Raw genomic sequence first — 22156 nt, forward strand, 5'->3', positions numbered from 1 at the left:
TCGCCTTGCCCAGCGGCCTTCCACAATGAACGCCCCACAGAACCTCTACCAGGATAAAGTCTTATTATTATTAGTCTACGTTTACACAGGTTCAAATTGATCTGGTCCAAAATTCAAACCGAATGGACCTTTCGTTCACACGGGACCTACTATCCGAACCACCTATTCGGTCAAGTTCGATGTTTTGGTCTAGCAAAAAGAAGCAAGTCGAGTCTTGGAACTGTTCTAGTACCCAAATAAGACCAGCACTGCGTAATCGTTTAAGTACTGGCTGCGCAATTTTGGTGATACGTTTTACATGGGACCGGACCGCAGTCCGGTGTGAGCAAAGTCATAGTGTCGGCGTCATTTAAACTCGGCCGTTAGGCGAAAGAAAAATTAAACCAAAATTAATACCATTCGGAAAAAAAAATCGTGGATTTCGACTCCAGCAAAATGGAAAAGCAGAGTTTTCAAAACTGGTTTCCCTCAAGGCATGTGTACGAAGCACCCAGAGTATTTTTTTTAAAAATAGCCTGCCTTTTTTCTTATTTATTTGGTTATATGATATAAACAATTAAAAACTGATATCCCTGCAATTCGCAATCATTCCATGTCAAGTTTTGAAAACTGATTACAATTTGTGGAGACTTGAAATGGCAAGGAAGCGTCAACTGAGCAATCACTTTCAACTTTTCTATCAGGTCCTGCACAGCTCAAACGTGAGAAGAGCAAGTTCACGAAAATGTAGTTCGCCAAAGTTTCGATTGTTCATTTTTTAAGCCTTGGTCAGGACGACACAACAACCGATCGAGCTAAACCCTGACCGTACCGAGAGGTGAGCTGCTAAAACATCTAACAATTGCAATTTGTTAAATTATATTGTTTTTAGTGTATTGTTGTGAAAGTAGTGAAAGTAGCAAATATAATCGCTGACATGGCTAAAATGATAGGAAATCAAAATATTAATTGGCTGACTGAACATCAAAGACGGAACTTATGCAAATGGCGTTTTCCTTAATTAACAAATCACAAAAAGACAGTCAGAAGAATAATAACAATATAAAGTCAAGCTTCTGTAAGTTTGCACAATAGGTTATATTCCCATTGCTAAACAGCGTGCGTCACAGAAGTAGAAACGGATGTTGCTTTGCAACGGCGAGGCGAACGCGGTTCAAAATGGTGTCAAGCTTTCCGTACGAATGAACGAAGCCGGGTAAAATAGAAAGCTTAGGCGTTCGTCCCCATTTTGCGGAATTCGAATTCTTATGTTTGATAACAAATACGAATATAACAGCAGCTGGACAATGCAGTTATTTACTTTAATATTGACTTGCTTGATTAGAAATATTTGCTCTTGTGTGGATGTGACAGAAGGTGAATTTCTGAATCGTTCGTAGCCGGGATTTTGTCGCGATAGCCCGTTGTGTTTGTAATGGCCGTAAGAAGAGGTAAATTCCGAGCGTTTCTGAAGTCTGATCCTGACAGCATCAAGTACGAAGAACATTCCTTTACGAGCTCTCAAGATGGCGAGATCAGTGTGGAAATCGCAGTTGGGCCGAGAGGTAAGACTGGAATTAACTTTAGTGAACTTGTTTCAGTTGTCTATTTAAGTGGACACTGATGAACGTCATTGAGAAACAAACTGTTATACTTTGCATGAGCTCGAGACGTAAAGCGATGTAGATGTTTATTTACATTCAATTTTAATAAATTCGATTAGAGGTAATTGTCCTTGTCCAGACATCTTGTTCTAATTATGCAGTGTACACGGAACTTTGAGGCCGGTCTCGAACGTAATCTGACAGCTTACGACAGTGCACGAAGGACATCCGACGCCGAGTGGCTCTACCCGACATCAACTCTAAATTTGAAGCAAAATATTTTCTCTTGTTTTACCCTAACTCGACAGCACCCTTGTTTCTTTCGACGAGATGTGGTTCAGATGTAATTTTCAGTGGCCTGTGAAGCTATCTTCGATTTTTAAATAACTTATTATTCATTATTTCCAAAACAGGAAGCTACAACAAAGCTACCAGTTTCATAGTAAAACTGTAGATTTTTAATCAGCCAGTGTTTATAACCAGATCTTAAAATACCCTGAAACTAAACCGTTTATTTCATGCGTAGAAGAAAAAGTAAGAGGAAATCTCCAAACATTGTGGTAATCGACTGCTTTAAAAAGTTCAATCTCGGAGTAAATGCGGTACACTTTATCCACTTCTACGGCTATCGATTTTCCGTTGCTGTCTGCTGTAACCCCAATAATCTATATATTTTTTTATATTGAAAGACGGTCTGATCAACTGAAGATACGACTTGGCATTTTATTACTAACTAGTTTCGTACCGCACAACATGTACGGCACTCATCAGATAAAATTGCCTAATGTAAAGATTACAACGCTACGCTGGTATATATAAGGACGCCGGATGAATGAAAAAGCATTAAATTACAACGGTAGAATACTAAAAAAAGTATGTCACGTATATACTAAATAATAAAAAAATAGAATACTAAAAAAAGCTGTCACGTAACTGTTTGTTTAAGATTGGTAAACTCGCAGTGTCACGCATATTTTAAGTGAGCGTCCGTGTAAGAACCGACCACTCGATTTTCGGCCCAGAACAGAATTCCTTCAAATTTTCTGTGCAAGACAATTGATCCATATGATAAACAAAAATAGCAATATTTTGGCTTGTAGTGTTATTTGTCAATATTTTTGGCGATGATTGCTGAGAACGGTCAAAAACCGAAAAAATCATCCTGTTTCGAGTCAAATTTAGGCGTCGCGCTCAACGCGCTGAAAAATTACTCTTTAACGCAAATAAAATGAAACTTGTATATCATTTTATTTTATGTCTTGTCTATTAGTTCATGTTAAAATATTTAAAATCGGACTTAACAAAAATTAATTATGATTTTTTTTTAAACACCCCATAAAGAGCCATCGCAAAAATCACGCAAACATGCTGTTGGTTAGAGAGGTTTTTCTCAAAAGTTTAACGCGATCTAGAGCCCTGGACACTATCCACGATTAGTACTAGGGTTGGTGTATTAGAAACAAGAAAAAAAGTTTTGGGCACTAAGCTTTTTGAATTTTAGGAGTTTTATCAACAAGGCCTATTTTTAACGGTGATAACGCGCGTCACGCAATTTCTTACTATTGTGTTTCCTATCTTTCCCACATAAAACAGTTGTCCGAGGGAGCAAATATTTTTTAAACTAGCTTTCTGCTAGGAAAAAGGCATGGACAATCCTTAATTTATCAAATATCGCCCCAAAAATAAGAATTAAGAAGGTTAAATCATGAGCGGCTCCGGTATGAGTTGTCTTTAGTTCCGTCTTTAACTGTGCAAAAAGCTTCGAAAAGCGGTTTCCGTGATTCGGTAATCATAAATAGGGAAAGAACTACGAAAGAAACCCTTAATAATTTAACATATTAAACACATTTAACAGCTAGAAATTATTATCATTGTATTATTAAAGTGTACGCCCAGAGAAAATGCAACACAAATGAAAATAGGCCAAAGCGAATTTCTCAGAAAATGTCTGTTTCAGTCGGCTTTGATGCACGCTGGAATGTCAATGAAAGTTATTTTTAGTAGGTTAATTTCAACCCGTGTGACAAATGCTTGCTGCTAAAACTATTTCTTGTTTTACTTTATATCATTTGTTTTTCAATTTTGTGAATAGGCTACAAACTTTTCCTTTAATATTTATTTTCTTCACTTTTTTTACACTGCCCTTGTGCTAAATTTAACTTATGCAAATTTGTGACAATTGATGTCGTGCGTGCTTACATTACGGCAGGAATAGTTTTGCTCTTTGCGTTTCGTGTTGTTTCGTTCTGTGAAATGGCAGGATTTTGTTCCTTCTCGGCAATTTTAGGTGGTAAGTGCGAAAGTAGTCGTGGACATACAGATTGTATAGCCCTAAATGATTGTGACGGCGATATCAGTTTGCATCTAGCAAATCACCACCTGTCAAGAGAAAATTCATGTGAAAGGGATCTAATACTGGCAAGAGCAGGTCTTTTAGAACTCACTGAAAAACAGATTAAGAATATGATGGTTTGTCCAGCCCATCGTTTTACCTTAGGAAAGTACTGGCAAGCTCCGAAGACCTGCCAGTATCCAAGACATCATAGAAAGAAATCGGCGGTAACAGGAACTCATGTTATAAATTTCAAGCTGGCCAGGGAAATTAAAAACCTCTTTGGAGAAGCTGCACCCGTTGGTTCCCGTAAGTTTTATCGTTAAAGATTGTTCTTAATCGCTAAAAATTGTTTACATTGTTAAGCCCTAGGCTGAAACAGATTTCACTTCCGTAAATATGAAATGCTAGGTCATTACTATTGTTGCATGGTGACAACTGTTCTCTGGACGCGTTCTGTTAGCTTACCTGAGACCGGCTCAAACACAGGATAAAATGTTATTATAAAGTAATTTGAATGCGACTTAAATAATTTATTCTTAGTGACATAGCTTGCAACACCTGATGTTTTTAACCGTGACTAAATAAATTACTCTTTCAAGTTTGCTGCGAACACAGGGGTCAGGGTTGGTTGAAGGCGATTGTGGGGGAGGGGGGGATTACTATACGTGGAGGTTCTGCCCATTTGTATGGTTTAGGTATATTAATGAGCAGAATTTTGCAAGTTTAAGTATATAAAAAGGTAAAGCATGTATACGAGCCTAGGGGCCCATCACGTTTCCGTAGCATAAAGCGACTAGGAGTATTCCCATCGCAGGGTTACCCCCAGTCTTGCCCAAAGAACACGACATATTGAACCCGGCCAGGACTCGAACCCGACCACTGCAGGAATTTTGCACTTAGTGATCCGGTAGAACCCGAATTTCAAAAGTCCTGTTCACATCAGCACTTATCCACTTGCGATGACTGCCAAGGGCTAAAGAAAGTACTTCAGGAACTACGACTTGAGATCGAAGGTCCATCCTGGACGCCAGTTAATTCAGAACAACGAGAAGATTTACTGTACGACTTTGACCGCGCAAAGTCAGATATCTTTCTATGGAAAGCGCACATTGTCCGCTCAATAAACCAGGAAGAGGCGAAGCAAGATTTACTGAACACAGCCGACGCGACGTCCGCCATTGTTATAATGGACTGGGCCATGAAATTTCTTCAACTGAAATATCGTGAGAAGCAGTCCGAATGGTTCGGAAAACGAGGGCTCAGCTGGCATATACACCTGATTGAAGAATTGTTGACCCATGAAAAGCATAAACCATGAACGATGCGACCCAAATGTTTACTGGGAAATCGAAAAAAATAGTCGTCGTCTGTGGCAGAATAAACACTATAATAAGGGAGGTTGTGTAAATCATGCTTTAAAGGCACTCAAAGAAATAAAATATCTTGATTATCAACAAAAAAGAATATTAAAAAGCTTACGAAGACTGTCCACCCAGAATACCATTGGGTCATATCGTTCGTGGTTTATGCTTTCACAGGGTCAACGTTTTTTCAATTAGGTATATCCACCGTCATAACCAAGAATGTCAGCACTGGTAATCATATGCTCACATCCTTGATTCCAGCCAGCAGAATTGGTATGCAGTCTGTTCGATCATCGAGAACACACTGGAGGCCTTAAAGAAGGAACATCCTCACATAACTCAGGTGAACTTTAGAAGTGACGAAGCAGGCTGTTACTACAACAACTTTCTCGTGGCGGCCGTAAGAGATGCTGGGAACCGAGTTGGTATCACCGTCACACGGTACGACTTTTCCGAGCCACAATACGGGAAAGATGTCTGTGATAGGATCCTTTGCCCGATGAAGTCAGCTATCCGACGCTATCGCAACGAGGGACACGATGTTCTTTCTGCAAAGGACATGCGTACAGCGCTTTCCGAACGTCCTGTCCGAGGCCCAACTGCCAGTGTTTGCTCTGTGAATGAGTCTCAAAAGACACTTGAAGTAAAAATGACAGATCATTTCAGCAGGTATCATAACTTTCAATTTGAATCAAATGGCATTAGGATCTGGAGAGCTTATAATGTAAGGCAAGGGAGGCTCATTCCCTACCAAGACATCATCGTCAAGCCTCAGGGTCCTACAGATCTTGTTATAGATGTCGACTTTTTTCCAGTCAAGGAAGCACGAATCCATAACGCCACATCAACTGATGGTGAGGAAACCAGCGGTCTTTTCTCTTGCCCTGAGCCTGGGTGTCAAATGGTCTTCAAAAAAGTTAGTGAGCTTGAGAATCATCTTGATGTTGGCGAGCACCGCCAAATGCGCGGACGGTCCGAAACGGTGTATGACAAACTCAGAAGAGACTGGGCCGAGAAATTCCTTAATGTTGACAACAACGAGGAAAGAAGCAGTGCACCGGTAGCACATTGCGATGAGCGAGGAGACGAATTTGAATATCAAGCTCCTAGTTTTTGCAGTGACTTACAGCTTGGCTGGGCTCTACACAAGGTGCGAAATCAAGGTGTGCGATTTCCTGATGATGTTAAACAATACCTAACTATGTAATTCGACCTTGGAGAGAGAACCGGCAACAAGGCAGATCCCGGAAAAGTGGCTGCAGACATGAGAACAGCAAGAAGACCAGATGGTTTGCGGATATTTGACAGGTAAGACTGGCTCACGAAAAGTCAAGTACAGGGTTTTTTTTTTTCGAGACTAGCGGCCACACGAAGAAAGCAGGGGAACCAAGAGTTACAGATGGAGGATGTGTACGCAGAGGAGGAAGGGGAAGAAAGGCGTGAAGTGCTAGAGAGCGTCGCCGCTGAACTCAGTCCCAGGCATCCAATCTGCTATGATTCTTACTGCCTGTGTGACCTGGCACGAGACGAGAGTCTTGACAGTTTCAGTGTAGTTATGCTTAAGGAGATATTAAGATATTTTGAGATTCCCTTTGGTTCACGAGATCGGAAAAAATCTAGTAGTGAACTTGTTCTTATTTTTTGAAGAATGTGACTGTCGCCAATAGGAAAAAACGTTCAAATGCTATCTATTCAATTCGCGGATGCGTTTGGCTGTTGTTCAAACGTTTAATAATAGTTTTCTGTGAACCGAGAAAATAAAAATAGTTTGAAGCCCTGTATTACTGTTAATGTAGGAAAGGATTAGAGTCGTTCTTTTTTTTGTTGCTGAGTTAAATTAGTTATACTATCCACTTTAGGGACCGGTCATTATTTATCAGGGGTGGAGGGCCCACGAAATTGTGGAAAAAGTGGGCTAACAAATTATGACCCTCCCCCACACTGGAACCAAAAATTGTGACCCTCCCCAAATTGGAGTCTATTAAGGGTGCCCGTGGGTATTTCCAGGAGCGGAGGTGCTATTTTAAAAATCGAATTTTGGGCATGGAAAGTTAAACCGATTTTTCTTATTTTTCGGTAGTCGTAATGACAAACTAGAACTATAAAATAAACGAAATAAATGAACAGGAAATATCAGCATATTTAAATTACTCTATTTTTATTATTACGGCCACCTTATTAGAAACCCCGTTTTTACTCCCATACAAACTCTGTATTTTTACATTCTCGTAAGCGGACATTCCCGTAGGCGGCCGCGGACACTTTCCGAGATTACGCGGACACCGCAAAGAGAATCATATAAAAAACCTCTGTATCTTGTATTAATCAATCAACTTCACATCGCCGTTCGTCACAATTATTTTACTGTAATTACAGAACCATATTTCAGTGTTTGTTTTGTCGTCATTCACGTCCGGTTACATTTTGAAACACAAGCTCCCGTAAGCAACCATCTATCCCCTTACACCTCTAGTGGCCGCTTACAAGAACCATTCTCGTAAGCGGCCAGCTCCAGTTGCGGACACTTTTTTCGCGTCCCGAGGGTGTCCGCTTATGAGAGCTTCGACTGTAATACTATTTTTCTAAACGCAAAGATAGCTTTTTCATTACTGTCAATAAGTTAAAATTATCCAAAAATTCATTTGAGCAAGTTTCAACGAAATCGGCTGGGTAGAAATCGCTGCACAGTTGACTGTTATAGATTTCAGCTTCGCCAGTTGTTACAACAACGCTTGAGTAATGTTTCGATTGCATTGACAGGTCCCTTACTTCTCTTCTTTTTCGATTCGCCATCGATGTAAGCCTTACAGTATCTTTTAATAAAAGTGGAAGCAGAGAGAAAGAAACTAGACACCCAATTCTTTTTTTTCTTTTTTGGGGGGTCAATTTTACCAGAATTGACATCAACTTTGTTTTGATACGCCGCGACGTGTAAACCTTCTACAAATTTGCATAAATTGAATTCAGCGAAGACTGAGAATTATTTGATGACGGCATATGGGCTATTTTCAAAAGTCGAAACCAATTATAGAAGTCGTTTTGCTTTGCCAACGTAACAATTTAAGAAATGAAGTATAAAGGGAGGGCAAAATATTAATGAACTTGACATCCTAAAAATAACATTTACATTCCAGCGTGTTAGCCGATTGAAATCTACATTCCCTGCAAAGATTTTCGCCGTAGTATAAGTCGATGTAAATTCGCCGTACATAATTTTTTAAGGCACTTTATACTATGAATAAAACTTCTCGTTGTTAAAAATCTCGTTGTCAAAATGCGCGAAGGGTTTTTTCATAGTTCATTCCTTATGATATCCAAATCACGGAAACGTCTTTTTCGAAGCTTTCCGGTGAAACTAAAGACTCACACCGGAGCCGCTATGATTTTTAAAACCTTCTTAATTCTTATTTTTGGGGCGATATTTGATAAATGTAGGATTGTCCATGCCTTATTCCGAGCAGAAAGCTAGTTTCGAAAATATTTGCTCCCTCGGACAACTGTTTTATGTGGGAAAGATAGGAAACACAATAGTAAGAAATTGCGTGACGCGCGTTACGACCGTTAAAAATAGGCTTTGTTGATAGAACTCCTAAAATTCGAAAAGCTTAGTGCCCAAAACTTTTTTTTCTTGTTTCTAGTACACCAACCCTAGTACTAATCGTGGATAGTGTCCAGGGCTCTAGATCGCGTTAAACTTTTGAGAAAAATCTCTCTAACCAACAGTATGTTTGCGTGATTTTTGCGATGGCTCTTTATGGGGTGTTTAAAAAAAATCATAATTAATTTTTGTTAAGTCTGATTTCAAATATTTTAACATGAACTAATAGACAAGACATAAAATAAAATGATATACAAGTTTCATTTTATTTGCGTTAAAGAGTAATTTTTCAGCGCGTTGAGCGCGACGCCTAAATTTGACTCGAAACAGGATGATTTTTTCGGTTTTTGACCGTTCTCAGCAATCATCGCCAAAAATATTGACAAATAACACTACAAGCCAAAATATTGCTATTTTTGTTTATCATATGGATCAATTGTCTTGCACAGAAAATTTGAAGGAATTCTGTTCTGGGCCGAAAATCGAGTGGTCGGTTCTTACACGGACGCCCACTTAAGCTTTTATTGTTTCATAACAGAAACCGTTGTAATTTTATACCTTGTTATTTTCGACTTTTTTTTAGTATTCTACCGTTGTAATTTAATGCTTTTTCATTCATCCGGCGTCCTTATATATACCAGCGTAGCGTTGTAATCTTTACATTAGGCAATTTTATCTGATGAGTGCCGTACATGTTGTGCGGTACGAAACTAGTTAGTAATAAAATGCCAAGTCGTATCTTCAGTTGATCAGACCGTCTTTTAATATTTATGCTCTAGTTTTCTATTGAGCACTCTGACATCAGTTCTGCAAATCAACTAATATATTTTTTTATATTGTATTGTTTTTTTATTTTTCAACAAATGCCTTAGCTCAGAGATCGTTATATCTTATGAAGCATTTTCTTCTATGATTGCTATCGATCAGGAGAAATCAAGAACCCGGATGTAGAAATCGCTGGAGGTAATGACGAACCTTATATCCCGGGAGATCCGGGACTTTTTGTTATGTGGATAAAGCCTGGAAGCAAAGCAGACAGACTTTTGAGCCCCGGATGCCAAATAACGAAGGTCAGTTGATTCTCAGTAGCCACTAAAGGTCTAAATGTCACTCAGGTAAAAGATGAGAAGATTTTTTTTACAATGCATTTACACAAAAACGAGACAGTACAGTACTGACTACTTACAAAAACGTAAATAAAAGATAAAAAAAATACGTAGACGTTTACAAAAGTAAATACAATCAAAGATGTGAAGATAATTTACTTTACATCACCATATATTTTTTACCTTACACTTGTTCGTCATCATCATCATCATCATCATCATCATCATCATCATCATCATCATCATCATCGTCGTCGTCGTCGTCGTCGTCGTCGTCGTCGTCGTCGTCACCACTCCAGTGGTAGCATAGCCTGTTTCGCAAGTACCCTCCATCGCACACAGTTCAGTACCATTTGTTTTGACTCTGGCAACAAATAAGTCAAGCGGTTTTATTTTCTGTTGTGTAGTTCTATGTGAAGTTTTAGTTCTGCTCTAATTTTTTTACTATTGATTTGTTGTCGTCTTAGATTGGCGATGTTGATGTAAGAAATGTTTCTCGTCACGTGGCTGAGAACATGCTTCGGTTTGCTGAAAAATCCGCACGGATACATGTTATAACAAGAAATTTAGACGAGGTGAGTTAGGCCTCTTGATTCATTTAACTACTAAAGCAATTATAAAACAATAAATCAATCAATCATAATCAGTTAAATAGTCAGTCAGTCAGTCAAGCCACCAATCAATCATTTTAAGCATTTAATCAGCTAATAAGTCTGATCTGTCCTGTCATTCAGTCGCTCGCTCGATCAATCAATCAATCAATCAATCAATCAATCAGTTGATTGGTCGATCAGGACAGTCAGTCAGTCAGTCAGCCAGTCAGTCAATTAGTCAGTCAGTCAGTCAGTTAGCCAGCCAGCCAGCCAGCCAGCCAGCCAGCGAGCCAGCCAGATAGTCTGTACACAGTCCGTCAGTCAGTCAGTCAGTCAGTCAGTTAGTCAGCCAGCCAGCCAGCCAGCTAGTCTGTCAGACAATCAGTCAGAAAGTCAGTCAGACAGACAGAAAGGCAGACAGTCAGTCTGTCTGTCAATTTGTAGGTTTAAGTCGATCAGTCAACAAATCACGCAAAGCGTCTTTTGATACTTGTTAAATACCTTCTGTCTTAACTTCCTTACCTCCTGCAAATTAACAATAATATGATCTGCACCTCGTTTGATGTCTAATATTCTTCAAAAGAGACGATTCCTGGAGTAATTATAGTCGTAGCGTGTAACGAACGACTTGCTAATAAACCAACAAATCGATCCATTCCTGGTTTGTTGTCTGTCCACTTACAAATAAGACCGCCATTTCTTTCTTTAGGTTTCTCAGGCATCTACAAAGATGGTATCGTGGGGGACAGTAAGCTTTGATGATGACACCAGTGACTCAGGGAGAGGAACTGAAGTATCTGAGAAAGAAATAAAACCCAACTTGGACGGAGGCTTGAAGGTTAACGTTAAGGTTGCTGTTGGACTGAGGGGTTAGTAAATTGAAAAATCGATTTAATGTGCAGCCAAGCACTAGCTGGGAGATTAATATGTCGACGGAAACTGCTAATCCATAGCTAATAAGTGGGTTGAGTGGCCTGGGTTCTAGCGCTGGCCTGGATCGTTGTGCCACTCACCACCCAGTTGTATAAATGGGTACCACGCAAAAGTGACTTAAATTGTTGGAAATTTAAGGTGGCCCTGAAACAGTTTCTAGAAATTGTTTTAACTTTGCCAAAAGTTGTATCTTAACATGCTGATCATTATTCCAAAATAGGGGGCACTAAACTCGTTTTTGAGTTATAAGGACTAGTAACTAGTGATGTAAAGAAAAAAGCCACAATTTGTTTACTAATGATTGGGCATTTGTTGGGCAGCAACCTATATCGATCTCTAGCACTGATCTATCCAAGTATAAGAGCAGAAAAGTGCTTGAAACTGTGTCAGCATCCAGTCTTACTTACCATAGACAGTAAAGGATGATTTCTGTCTGTGACCTAAATATATATATATATTTTTTCTTAAGGGCAACTTTTGCCTCTTGACTTTGAAATTTACGGTGGTCAAGATGAAAGGTCAATTGATGGCTACACAGGAATCTTTATTAAGAAAATAAAAGAGGGCAGTCCATTGCACAAGACCGTTAAAGTCGGAGACCACATTCTCAAGGTATGACCGAAAATAAATCTGACACAGAGTGGGGAAGGCGACAAGAAATGAATTTTTGCAATCTTCTAGATGTACTCCTCTTGTGTTGAATAAACACTAACTGCCATCTCTGATGAAATTTAATGCTAACTCTTTACACAGTTATTTCTAAATGGACGATTTATGTTTCCTCAGGTCAACGGTTGTGATGTCACAAATGTCCCCCAGCACGTGTTTTTTAACATGTTACGTGCAACGGACAGACTGGCCAAGATACAAGTCATGAAAATTCCCGTGAAAAAGGTGGGTTGCATTTCTCATATACTACTGAACACACGCCACTCGAGTTTTGATTGGTTCACTGGATTGGCTGCGTCCTTTCTGATTGATGGCTAGAGTGATTACTTTGGTTTTGGTTTTACCGCGACACTCGACTGAAAATCACTCTACTTTTAGTTTTGATAATTTTATGATACATAAAAGAAAATATCCTGGATGCATTTGATAATTTCATTGTTATATCCTGCTTGAAAATGTAATCTTGATGTATTAAAAAGAAAAAGGCTCTGACCAATATTGAGAGTCAAGGGTTCTATTTTTTTTTTCGCTTTGTCTTTTCAGGACAGCAGAGAAGTTAGAGTCTTTGAAGACGAGGAGACGGGAGTGAATGAAAAGATTGTAGAAATCTCAACCGGTCCTAAAGGTAACTATTAGTACCTAGGCAAGTGTTCAGTCTCATTCAAACATGTAAAAATACAGAATTGATGACCTTCAAATCGAAAAAGCTAGGATAAACCAACACTAAAGAAGAAAAACAAAAACACAAACAGATGGTTAAGACAGGTGAAAATTGACATAAATATTAAACGACGAAGTTAAAAAATTCAAGCTATATTTTTCAAGATGGACTGTGCGTAAATGGCCGCTTAATTACTCGTTAGGAAAACATCTTAACGACCACGTGATCTGATCCCACGGCCCATTTTGCTCTACATTGAGATTGCGACATGAAAGACGGGCTGAAGATAGGAATGAATTGAATTTTTAACCCTCTCGTTCTCAGGACAGCTTGGTAAACTTGGATTGAAGATCAATGGCGGACGAGACCGACCGTGTGTACCTGGCGATCCGGGAATCTTCATCACAGCGATCAAACGAGGAAGTGTATTGGAAAAGGTTATTGGACCTGGAGACAAGATATTGAAGGTATTTGCTTCAGAACGTGTATCCACATACCTCTTTTGAAGCCAGCTTCTTCCTTAGCCGAATTGAGTATTCCTACTTCCCCTGCTCCCCTGTCCCCCCTGCCCCCCCGGTTTCCGATCCCCTGCTCCCCTGCTCCCCTGCTCCCCTGCTCCCCTGCTCCCCTGCTCCCCTGCTCCCCTGCTCCCCTGCTCCTCTGCTCCCCTGCTCCCCTGCCACCCTGCTAGCTCCCCTGCTCCCCTCCTCCCCTGCTCCCCTGCTTCCGTCCTCCCATCCTCCACTTAGCTTTCTTCAGTCGGTCATTTATTGTTTTTTCCCTTGACAGATTGATGGTGCGAATGTGAGTAACGTTCCGTTAAGATTTGCCTTCGATAAAATCAAAGCAGCGGACAGAAGAGTGAGACTTCACATTAGGAAAGCAGACCACACAGAGGTACGCTTGTTATATAAAACAGATCAATATGTCAGTATTATTGTGGGCAAAATATCCCATTTATTTTAATTTTTATGTCGTTCTAGTAAACGTGAAAAGCGCGGCAGGCACCTGACTAATTGTAAGTGGGCCGACCACAGAATTTAGAGATTCGATTGCTGTCATTGCTGTTGTTTTTGTGTTATTTACTTTTATCCCTGTCCATCTAAGAATATTTTAATAGTTACAAGTAACATGTAAGGGTTACCTGTAACGTATTGAGGGATTGCTTGCAATGAACTATCATCCCATCCACTAGGTGTAGCAATACTCCTGGTCGCTTTATGCAACAGAATTCGGAGCTTAGCGCTGTTACGATTGTGGCCAGATTTCGAAAAATCGTGTGTAACACGGACCTTTTACCTGGTAAGGTGAAATATAATGGTACAGCCTTTCATCATGGTAATCCTTGGTGTTCTTTTGCAGCATGACAACTCAGAGAGGACACGCAAAAGGAGCGCGTGGAGGGCCGCGAGGTCTTTCTCTACTGAGCAGCTAGAAGGTTAGTATCCGCACTAATCAAGATATCTGAATTTAAAGCAAGCCACACTTATTACAACTGATAACAGTTAAACTTATACAGGGCTTATCAAGCACACTTCTAGAGGCTCATGTACGCTGTAGTTACCTTAATTTACTGCTTGCATCGTCCAGCGTTTCCTTTTTTCGACTTTTTTTGCTTGTTTACAAGTAAAAAAGTAGGAGAATAGCGTTTAGTGGACTCAAATCTGAACCGGAAGGGATCGCATTCTTGTTAACTCTCAAGGGAATACTTTCCGCTGTGGGTGATCAAAGCGCGTGACTTGTAAGTGTCACTCTATAGTTGTGCTTCAGCACTTCCGTTCTTGTAGAAAAAACGTGACTTGTCAAATTTACAAACATTATATAAGAATCAAAAACGTGAGTAGCCCAAATCTTAGGTCACATAACCAATTAAGAATGTAAGCGGTTCAGCGCTCGAAGGCAGTGAAGTTTAAAACGATTAAGAACGCAATTTTTACTAGTACAAGTCTTTAGGCGCTAATATTAGTTTTAAAACCTAAAACGATTAACAACGCAAATTTGTACTCGTACAAGTCTTTCACACACTAAAACGTTGCTAATAGTTAACCAAAGGGAACTCATTTCGTGACAATTGATTATTTCTGCTGAGTTGCACAATTTAGAATTGCAACATCATCTAGCGAAGCGCACTATTACTAAAAATAGATTTCGCCACATGATGCCCCCCCCCCCCCCCCCCCCGCGTGAGTCGGTCAACAATTAGTTTGGGCAAAGGCTTTGTATGGAGGGGACGCATTCTTGTCAAGAAAAAAGGGGCGAGAAAGGCACGATGTGACGCCGAGATTCTCGAAAGGCTCGAAAAATGACATCCTCGGAGACCCAGGGGCAGTTAGTGGGGGAGACGGGCAGCTTTTCGGGACAACGGGATTTTCGGGCGAAAGTTTACAACATAGAGCGTAACAGCCCCTGGGCACTTTGTCTTACCGAACCAGTTCCAGAAGCGTTTGAACTCCTTCCTCCTGATTGGCCACAAAAATATTTTTGTGGCCAATCAGCGACGAGGACCGGCCAGGAGACTCTGATGTCTTCTTACACGAAGTTGTTTTCCTCATAGACTCGTCGTGGATGCTCTGCCCATCAATCGGATGCTATTACATGGAGAGTCTCAGAAAAAATAAGCCTTAGACGACTGCCAGTTCTACACTGTTAGTTGCGCGCTTTTTAATAGTTATTCGAGTAAACAACAATTTTTATTATTTTTCTCGGTCGTTGCCCGACTCCTGGAACTTGCCACGGTCTGGGTTCTTCACTGCACGGGCCACGCGTTAGCGAAGATATCGCTGTCGTCACCTATTGTTATTTTGTTGCCAGCTTGACAGTTAAAACAAAGGGTTTTTGTTTAATTTGTTGGATATTTAAATAACAAAAACAAAACTTATAAACAAGAGGTGCTCGCGTATAGCTTTAAAAACTTTTGGTTTTCTTGCGCTACGCTACATTTAACATATTCCCAGGCCTCGTTGTTTTGTTTTTGTTTTGCTTTTTTATCTGTGACCCACGTAGTATCATCCGATGGACGGGCTTACCCAACCACGCCGAGTCTATGAGGAAAACAACTTCGTGTAAGAAGACGTCAGAGTCGCTCTTCTGGTCAACCTCACTGATTGGCCACAAAAATATTTTTGTGGCCAATCAAGAGGAAGGAGTTCAAACGCTTCTGGAACTGGTTCGGTAAGACAAAGTGCCCAGGGGCTGGTAAACTTTCGCCCGAAAATCCCGTTGTCCCGATAAGCTGCACGTCGCCCCCACTAACTGCCCCTAGGTCTCCGAGGATTGAAAAATGATAGATTCCAAACATTTTTGCTTTAGTAAGTGAAAACAGATTGAAGGTATCCAAAAAATGGCCCAAAATTGAATTTATTAGTCGAAGATCCGGCAATAACACCTTGATTCCCACTGCAAAATTATTCAGGCTGCCGAGAAATTTAAGCGGCGGATAGCGAATTACTATCGAATTATATAATTGCGAAGGATTGCTTCATTTAGGCACCGGAAAGATCGTCGGTTGCAAGAAATTCAGAATTCTTCCCGAATTTGACGGCACTGATCGCCGGTCATCCGATCTGTTTCGACACATGATAGATAGAGGGCGAAAATATTATGCTATTCAAACGCCTTTCTAATGGAATTGACGGCGGGTTTGATTTTAATAAAGCTGTTATTTATCCCCATTACTATTACAGACTGCAGCTACAGCTGCCGAGCTCGATCAGTGTATATTAAATAGTATTTGCCGCGACAATTGTGTAACGAAATTGACCTCTTAAAATATTCGGGTCAGGCAAGGGGACCGATCGGACGAGCGTTTCTTTGTGTAATTTTGTGGTGGCATAAATCTGAGGTTAGCTCTGTTGTGTTGGAAAATGTGCCACTAAGAACAGTGTAAACGTTTTGCATTTCTCATAAAAATAAATGTTTTCTTTCAGCAAATCCCGGCAGCAAATCGGGCCTTTATAATCCATTCAATAACTGAGAGTAAAACATTTTACACATTTATTGAATAATCGCTCTGTTTGACAAACCTTTTGTTTCAAACCACGGTTTGAGCTTTCTACGTTGCACAGGTAAGGCTTTCTCTCGAAATCCGAGCCAATCTGGCCATGGTTTTGTGAAACAATCGCTAAATATGCCTCCAAAGTGCCCGCCAACCATACATTGCTCTTACAGAGAGCGGTTTGTTTGTTTGAATTTTGACTCACACCGGGGGTCAAATTCTGTAACGTCATTAGTGCGCTTCGCTAATTGCAACATCATTAAATGTGTTAAGTGATATTTATAAGTGTTTTTGTAGCCTGTTGTGAAATTACTTCCGGTGGAAGCAGTAAACGTTAAAAGATCGCCATTAGAAAAATAACAGCAACTGTTTTGCTGGAAATGTAGTCGTTAGAAATGGCATGTGCAGCTGTAAGGTAAAGAATAACGCGAGGAGAAGCGGCTTTTGGTAATACAGTCGAAGCTCTCGTAAGCGGACACCCTCGGGACGCGAAAAACGTGTCCGCAACTGGAGCTGGCCGCTTACGAGAATGGTTCTTGTAAGCGGCCACTAGAGGTGTAGGGGATAGATGGCCGCTTACGGGAGCTTGCCCAGCTAACATAATGGTAATATGCATGTTAGTGGTGTTTCGAAATGTAACCGGACATGGATGACGACAAAACAAACACTAAAATATGGTACTGTAATTACAGTAAAATCATTGTGACGAACGGCGATGTGAAGTTGATTGATTAATACAAGATACAGAGGTTTTTTATATGATTTTCTTTGCGGTGTCCGCTTACGGGAGCTTAAAAACAAAGAAAAAGTCTAAGTCGTAATCTCGGAAAGCGTCCGCGGCCGCTTACGGGAATGTCCGCTTACGAGAATGTAAAGATACAGAGTTTGTATGGGAGTAAAAACGGGGTTTCAAACAAGGCGGCCGTAAGTAGAGCTGTCCGCTTACGAGAGTGTCCGTTAAGAGAGCTTCGACTGTATCCAAACGAAAATTTACTTCTCAATGTGGGGTTAAGATTGCGTGACGAGACAAAAGGTAACTCTGTCGTGCGTAACCTAAACTGCGATCAGGCGTTATTTTTCTGCATTAGGCCGAGTAGAAATCTTTCTAACTCGAAAGGAAACAACTATTTCGATTAAACATGTTAAAGGCAAACGTCAAAGTTTACCTTTTTTTAACCAAGCCAAAGTATATGAGTCGCAAAGCACCTAGTCGTCGCGACTTACAATTACAGCATTTACTCCGCGAAAATAAAAAATGCTTGAACTGAAAGACGTTTGAATTCTTCCATGATATGTTCGAACAACAATGCCCAGGATAAACCTTCTACTCATACTAACCTCATGCAAAAAAAGTCGATATCTCGAAGAGATCTTTGATTTAATAGGTCAAGGATAGCACGTCTTTAAAAGCCTGGTCTCAGTTTTTATTTCAAATTGGTTGTGGTATTCCGTCTCATATGTGTTTACGTCTTTTTGTGACATATTTCTACCTCTTGGGAGTTTCTATACCTTAGTAACCTATTAATTTGGGATTGCCCTCGATTTGAAGCTAAGTAATTTTATACGATGCAAACGATGACTTAATGTATCATAGCGTCTTTTATCCATGAACGCAGATTTAAATTTCCTAATGTTCTACTAGAATGACAAAGAACTAAGAGCTTAAGTTTAAGCAAAGCATTTTTTTTTCGTTGCATCAGGGGGTGAATGAATTTCCCATCAACTATCATCAACTCATTTCTATACGAAAAACATGTGGGTTTATAACGACTATCAAAGTTATTTGCCCAGCATTGTGGTAACATAGCTTGCTTTCATGTTATACGCATGCACGTACACAGTCAGTCAGTACACAAGGAACAGGACAATTTTACGGGCTCTTTCCTTCTTTAGCTCTGTTACCAATTCGTTAAAGTAGAGTTTTATATGTAATGTTTAATGGACACTCATTGCAGTAATAACTGAATTACAGAGTAAAATACAAGGTAAAAAATATAAACTATTAATTACAATATATATACAAAATAAGGTTCTATTATAAACAAGCTAGTTCTAGATTAATAGCGAGAAGTGATGAAGTCCTGAGAACGCTTCGTTCTGCAAGACTTGATGGTGCTACGACTTGTGCCGGATCTTAAATCGTAGTTATGTACAATCTCCTCACGTCGAGGCAAAAGAAAATGAAGAGGGCTATTCACATCCTGAAGTTTACAGACATACTGCCGGCAAAGATGTTGGCGCCGTTCTCTCAATGAAGTGAGACCGAGCAGCCGTAATGCCTCCTTGTAGTCGAGGGAAGGACAAATAATAAACATGGCTCTCTTCTGGACTCTCTCAACTCTCTCAAGTTTTGAGGGGATTAGCTTCTCAAATTAACAATGCACAGCTACTGCTTTTGCTCTCTAATCCATCTTTATTACGCGGTTCTTGTATCCAGCTACATCTTCACAATTGCTTCTCAACTTTGACTATTCAATTCTGTATTACAATTCTATACTCTGAGGAAAAGATTTGGCGCGTGCTCTTTTATTTGGACCAATCTCAAGCTGTCAATCAGCTGTCAAAAATACTAAACTTGCAAATTTGCAAATTAAGGCTTACGCAAGTTCATGCGCAGTTCGTTCTATATTCAAGTGCGGCTGCGTTGCACGGCACCTTTGACACCTTTGACATAACTTGTGTAATTTTTGCCGCTTTTCAGAATACAGGGTAGCATTTTCTGTGTACGACAGAACAGGACAGGACAGAATATCCCTGAAACATATGATGGAGTTGTGTCGCCAGCTTGGCCTTAATCTCACGTCCATCGACAAAGACGTCATTACTACAGAATTCAGATTAGGAGGTAAGAGAAATCACGCACGTTATTTTTGGTGTTTTCGTGGCACTATAAGTACACTCAGTGTCAGAAACCATCGTTCTTGCTACTTTTCAGTACTTATCAGTTTTAGTAAAGTTTTTGGTGAGGTGATTTATAAAGCTGTTAATTCTTGTGACTTGACTTTTGATTTGTAGCAGCAAAGGGGTATGTTAAAAGAAATAATTTTTTGTAATTAATTAATTAATTAATTAATTAATTAATTAATTAATTAATTAATTCATCATCATCATCATCATCACTTCATCATCATCATCACTTTGTTTACCCTCGGATTTGAAGAGTAGCTTATACAGCTAATATCTCCGAGCATTTCACAGTAAGCACAGTACAACGGGCAAAGACCAGACCACAACACCGGGAACTCCATGCCCTACTCTTTACGATAAGCGTGTGGGTTCTTTTATGTCCCCTGCTGACCATAACACTGAAGATGCAGGAGACGGGGCCTACGGTTTATCGTCCTTATCCGAGAATACTAGAATATCTAACCATTTGCAGATGTTATTGCAAAGGCAGCATATTCTCCTCAGTTATTTTAAGACCCTGAGTGTTGGTCCGGTCTGGGACTCGAACCCGCGACCTCCCGCACTGTAGTCCGTCGCTCTACCAACTGAGCTAACCGGTCGGTTTAATCAACTGATCGATTAATTAATCGCTTGAATAATCAATTAACCAAGCATTCAAGCTCTTAATTAATCGATTGATTAATTAAGCTCTTAATTAATCAATTGATTAATTAAGTAAATGTTATAAATAATTAAGCATAAACTTCGTATAACGTATAACGTGACATGTCGAAAACTTAAAACTCCAGAAACTCTAGCAAATAAATCTAAAACATTGTTTCTGTTCCACACAGGTGACAGCAAAATCTCTTTTATGGATTTTATCCAGATCTTAACCAAAATTACTACCTCGCATCAAAGTGATTCAGACCTGAAGGACGCGTTTGAAGTATTTGACCGAGAGGAGAAGGGTTTCTTTAGACTTCACGAGCTCGAAGAAGCTTTAAACGAAATGCCAGGATCAGAGCTCATGACAGAGAGTGAACTAGCGGACATTCTCCAATTGGCAGATCCTGATGGCGATGGACACGTCAGTTTTGAAGGTTCGTGCGAAAATAAACTAGATCCGATACAAGAATGAAATTTCCCCCACCTTTCCCTCCCGGAATTGCTTGTAGAGGTGTGCACCGGGTTCCCGGAGTCTTCCCTATATGCAGAGGCGTATATATTTAGAGTTTCTCAAAGTGGGGGAAGGGGCTGGTAGCTGGGGATCCCAGAAGGGAAGTAAAGTGAAGATAGTGCGCATTACTACTCGAAAACAAGAGGGGTATAATGGAAAGAAAGTGGGCCTTTTTTGCTCATATATAAAGAAATGGACGGGCTTGTCCCAGTTTCGTATATTTACTAGTGATGATATATCGTAAATTCGACCAGTATTTCCACTCCAGTTCAATAAAATGTATGTCTCGATCAACAGGTGTGCTTTCTTTTTGTCTTTTTTTAGAATTTAGAGGGCTTATTTTACCCCTCTTCAACCAATACTGACTCAACAGCTGCAATGTGCGTATGCCACGAAACAATCACGGCCAACGTTGGAACAATATCATTCACGTATAGACTAGCATTTGTAAGCTGATAGTTGAAGTGGAGCTGGCACCACAAACGACCAACGATGAAATAATAACGACCCAGGATTTAAATGCTGTTCTGATTGAGGAGGACACTAGATCAAAAGAAATCATTATCGCCAAGATTACCCAACAGCCTAAGGCAGGGACCAATATAGTACCAACACATCTCTTATGTTGGAGACTTAATTCAGTATTGGAGCAACATCGGTAGCTGCTCTGATCAGAGCTATCTACATAGTGTCACTGCTGTAACTCGGAAGACAACTACTAAGAAAGATATATGATATTTTTATATATTTACAACAAATGAGACCTTTTTATAGCTTGGATAAGACGTATTTTAATTGTTCTATTTTTTTTAAAAAAAAATCCTAACCTATTTTTGTACAGATTATTGACCGTTTCAATTTTTTCCGGTGGCTTTTAAAGAAGATATATTTATTAAATAAACCAAAAAAACTAGACTAATGTTTGCAGAGTTGTGTAGAGTTGTGAGTTGTGTAGAGTTTTCTTATATCCCTAAAACAAGCAAACCCTCAAGATAACATATTTTACTTTCAAAATGTTGCTTTAAAAACTTGGCCAAGCCAAAACAACGTACGGCGGCCACTTCTGAATAACGGATTTGACCAGGATATGACGCGCAATGTGGACCAACATCGCTGCCGATATCTAAAAGTTGAGTGATATTGCCTTTACAAGTCATAAATGCCGTTCGTTAACACATGTCACAGTGAATGCGATGGTGGCTGAATGGTTGTGTGACCTTTCGAGCTGGTTTATTTGCTATGTTCTTATGTCGT

At 39.9% G+C, this 22156-nt stretch overlaps 1 protein-coding gene and 1 long non-coding RNA gene across 2 annotated transcripts; one reads left to right on the forward strand and one right to left on the reverse strand.

Moving 5' to 3' along the window:
* Window positions 1–592: 592 nt before the first annotated feature.
* On the forward strand, window positions 593–21817 carry LOC144657775 (uncharacterized). Its single transcript, XM_078518127.1, has 13 exons — window positions 593–1544; window positions 9808–9950; window positions 10454–10561; window positions 11289–11448; window positions 11982–12124; window positions 12299–12406; window positions 12725–12806; window positions 13167–13309; window positions 13632–13739; window positions 14205–14280; window positions 19538–19681; window positions 20577–20825; window positions 21227–21817. Exons 1-13 carry the CDS (start codon window positions 1415–1417, stop codon window positions 21265–21267), a joined length of 1635 nt encoding a protein of 544 aa, XP_078374253.1. The 5' UTR covers window positions 593–1414; the 3' UTR covers window positions 21268–21817.
* Window positions 16823–18220, reverse strand: LOC144657786 (uncharacterized). Its single transcript, XR_013571617.1, has 2 exons — window positions 17821–18220; window positions 16823–17770 (listed from the first exon to the last, which is right to left on the reverse strand). It is a non-coding gene; the product is annotated as an uncharacterized LOC144657786 (long non-coding RNA).
* Window positions 21818–22156: the final 339 nt, after the last annotated feature.

The sequence above is a fragment of the Oculina patagonica genome, chromosome 6 (genome assembly GCF_052425735.1).
Source record: "Oculina patagonica isolate OP01 chromosome 6, crgOcupat, whole genome shotgun sequence".
NCBI lineage: Eukaryota > Metazoa > Cnidaria > Anthozoa > Scleractinia > Oculinidae > Oculina > Oculina patagonica.

Coding starts and splice junctions, on each gene's coding strand:
- LOC144657775 (XM_078518127.1), top strand. CDS start 1,415: ATGGCCGTAAGAAGAGGTAAATTCCGAGCGTTTCTGAAGTCTGATCCT. Junction 12,807..13,166: donor AATCTCAACCGGTCCTAAAG/GTAACTATTAGT, acceptor TCTCGTTCTCAG/GACAGCTTGGTAAACTTGGA. Junction 14,281..19,537: donor CTCTACTGAGCAGCTAGAAG/GTTAGTATCCGC, acceptor GCCGCTTTTCAG/AATACAGGGTAGCATTTTCT.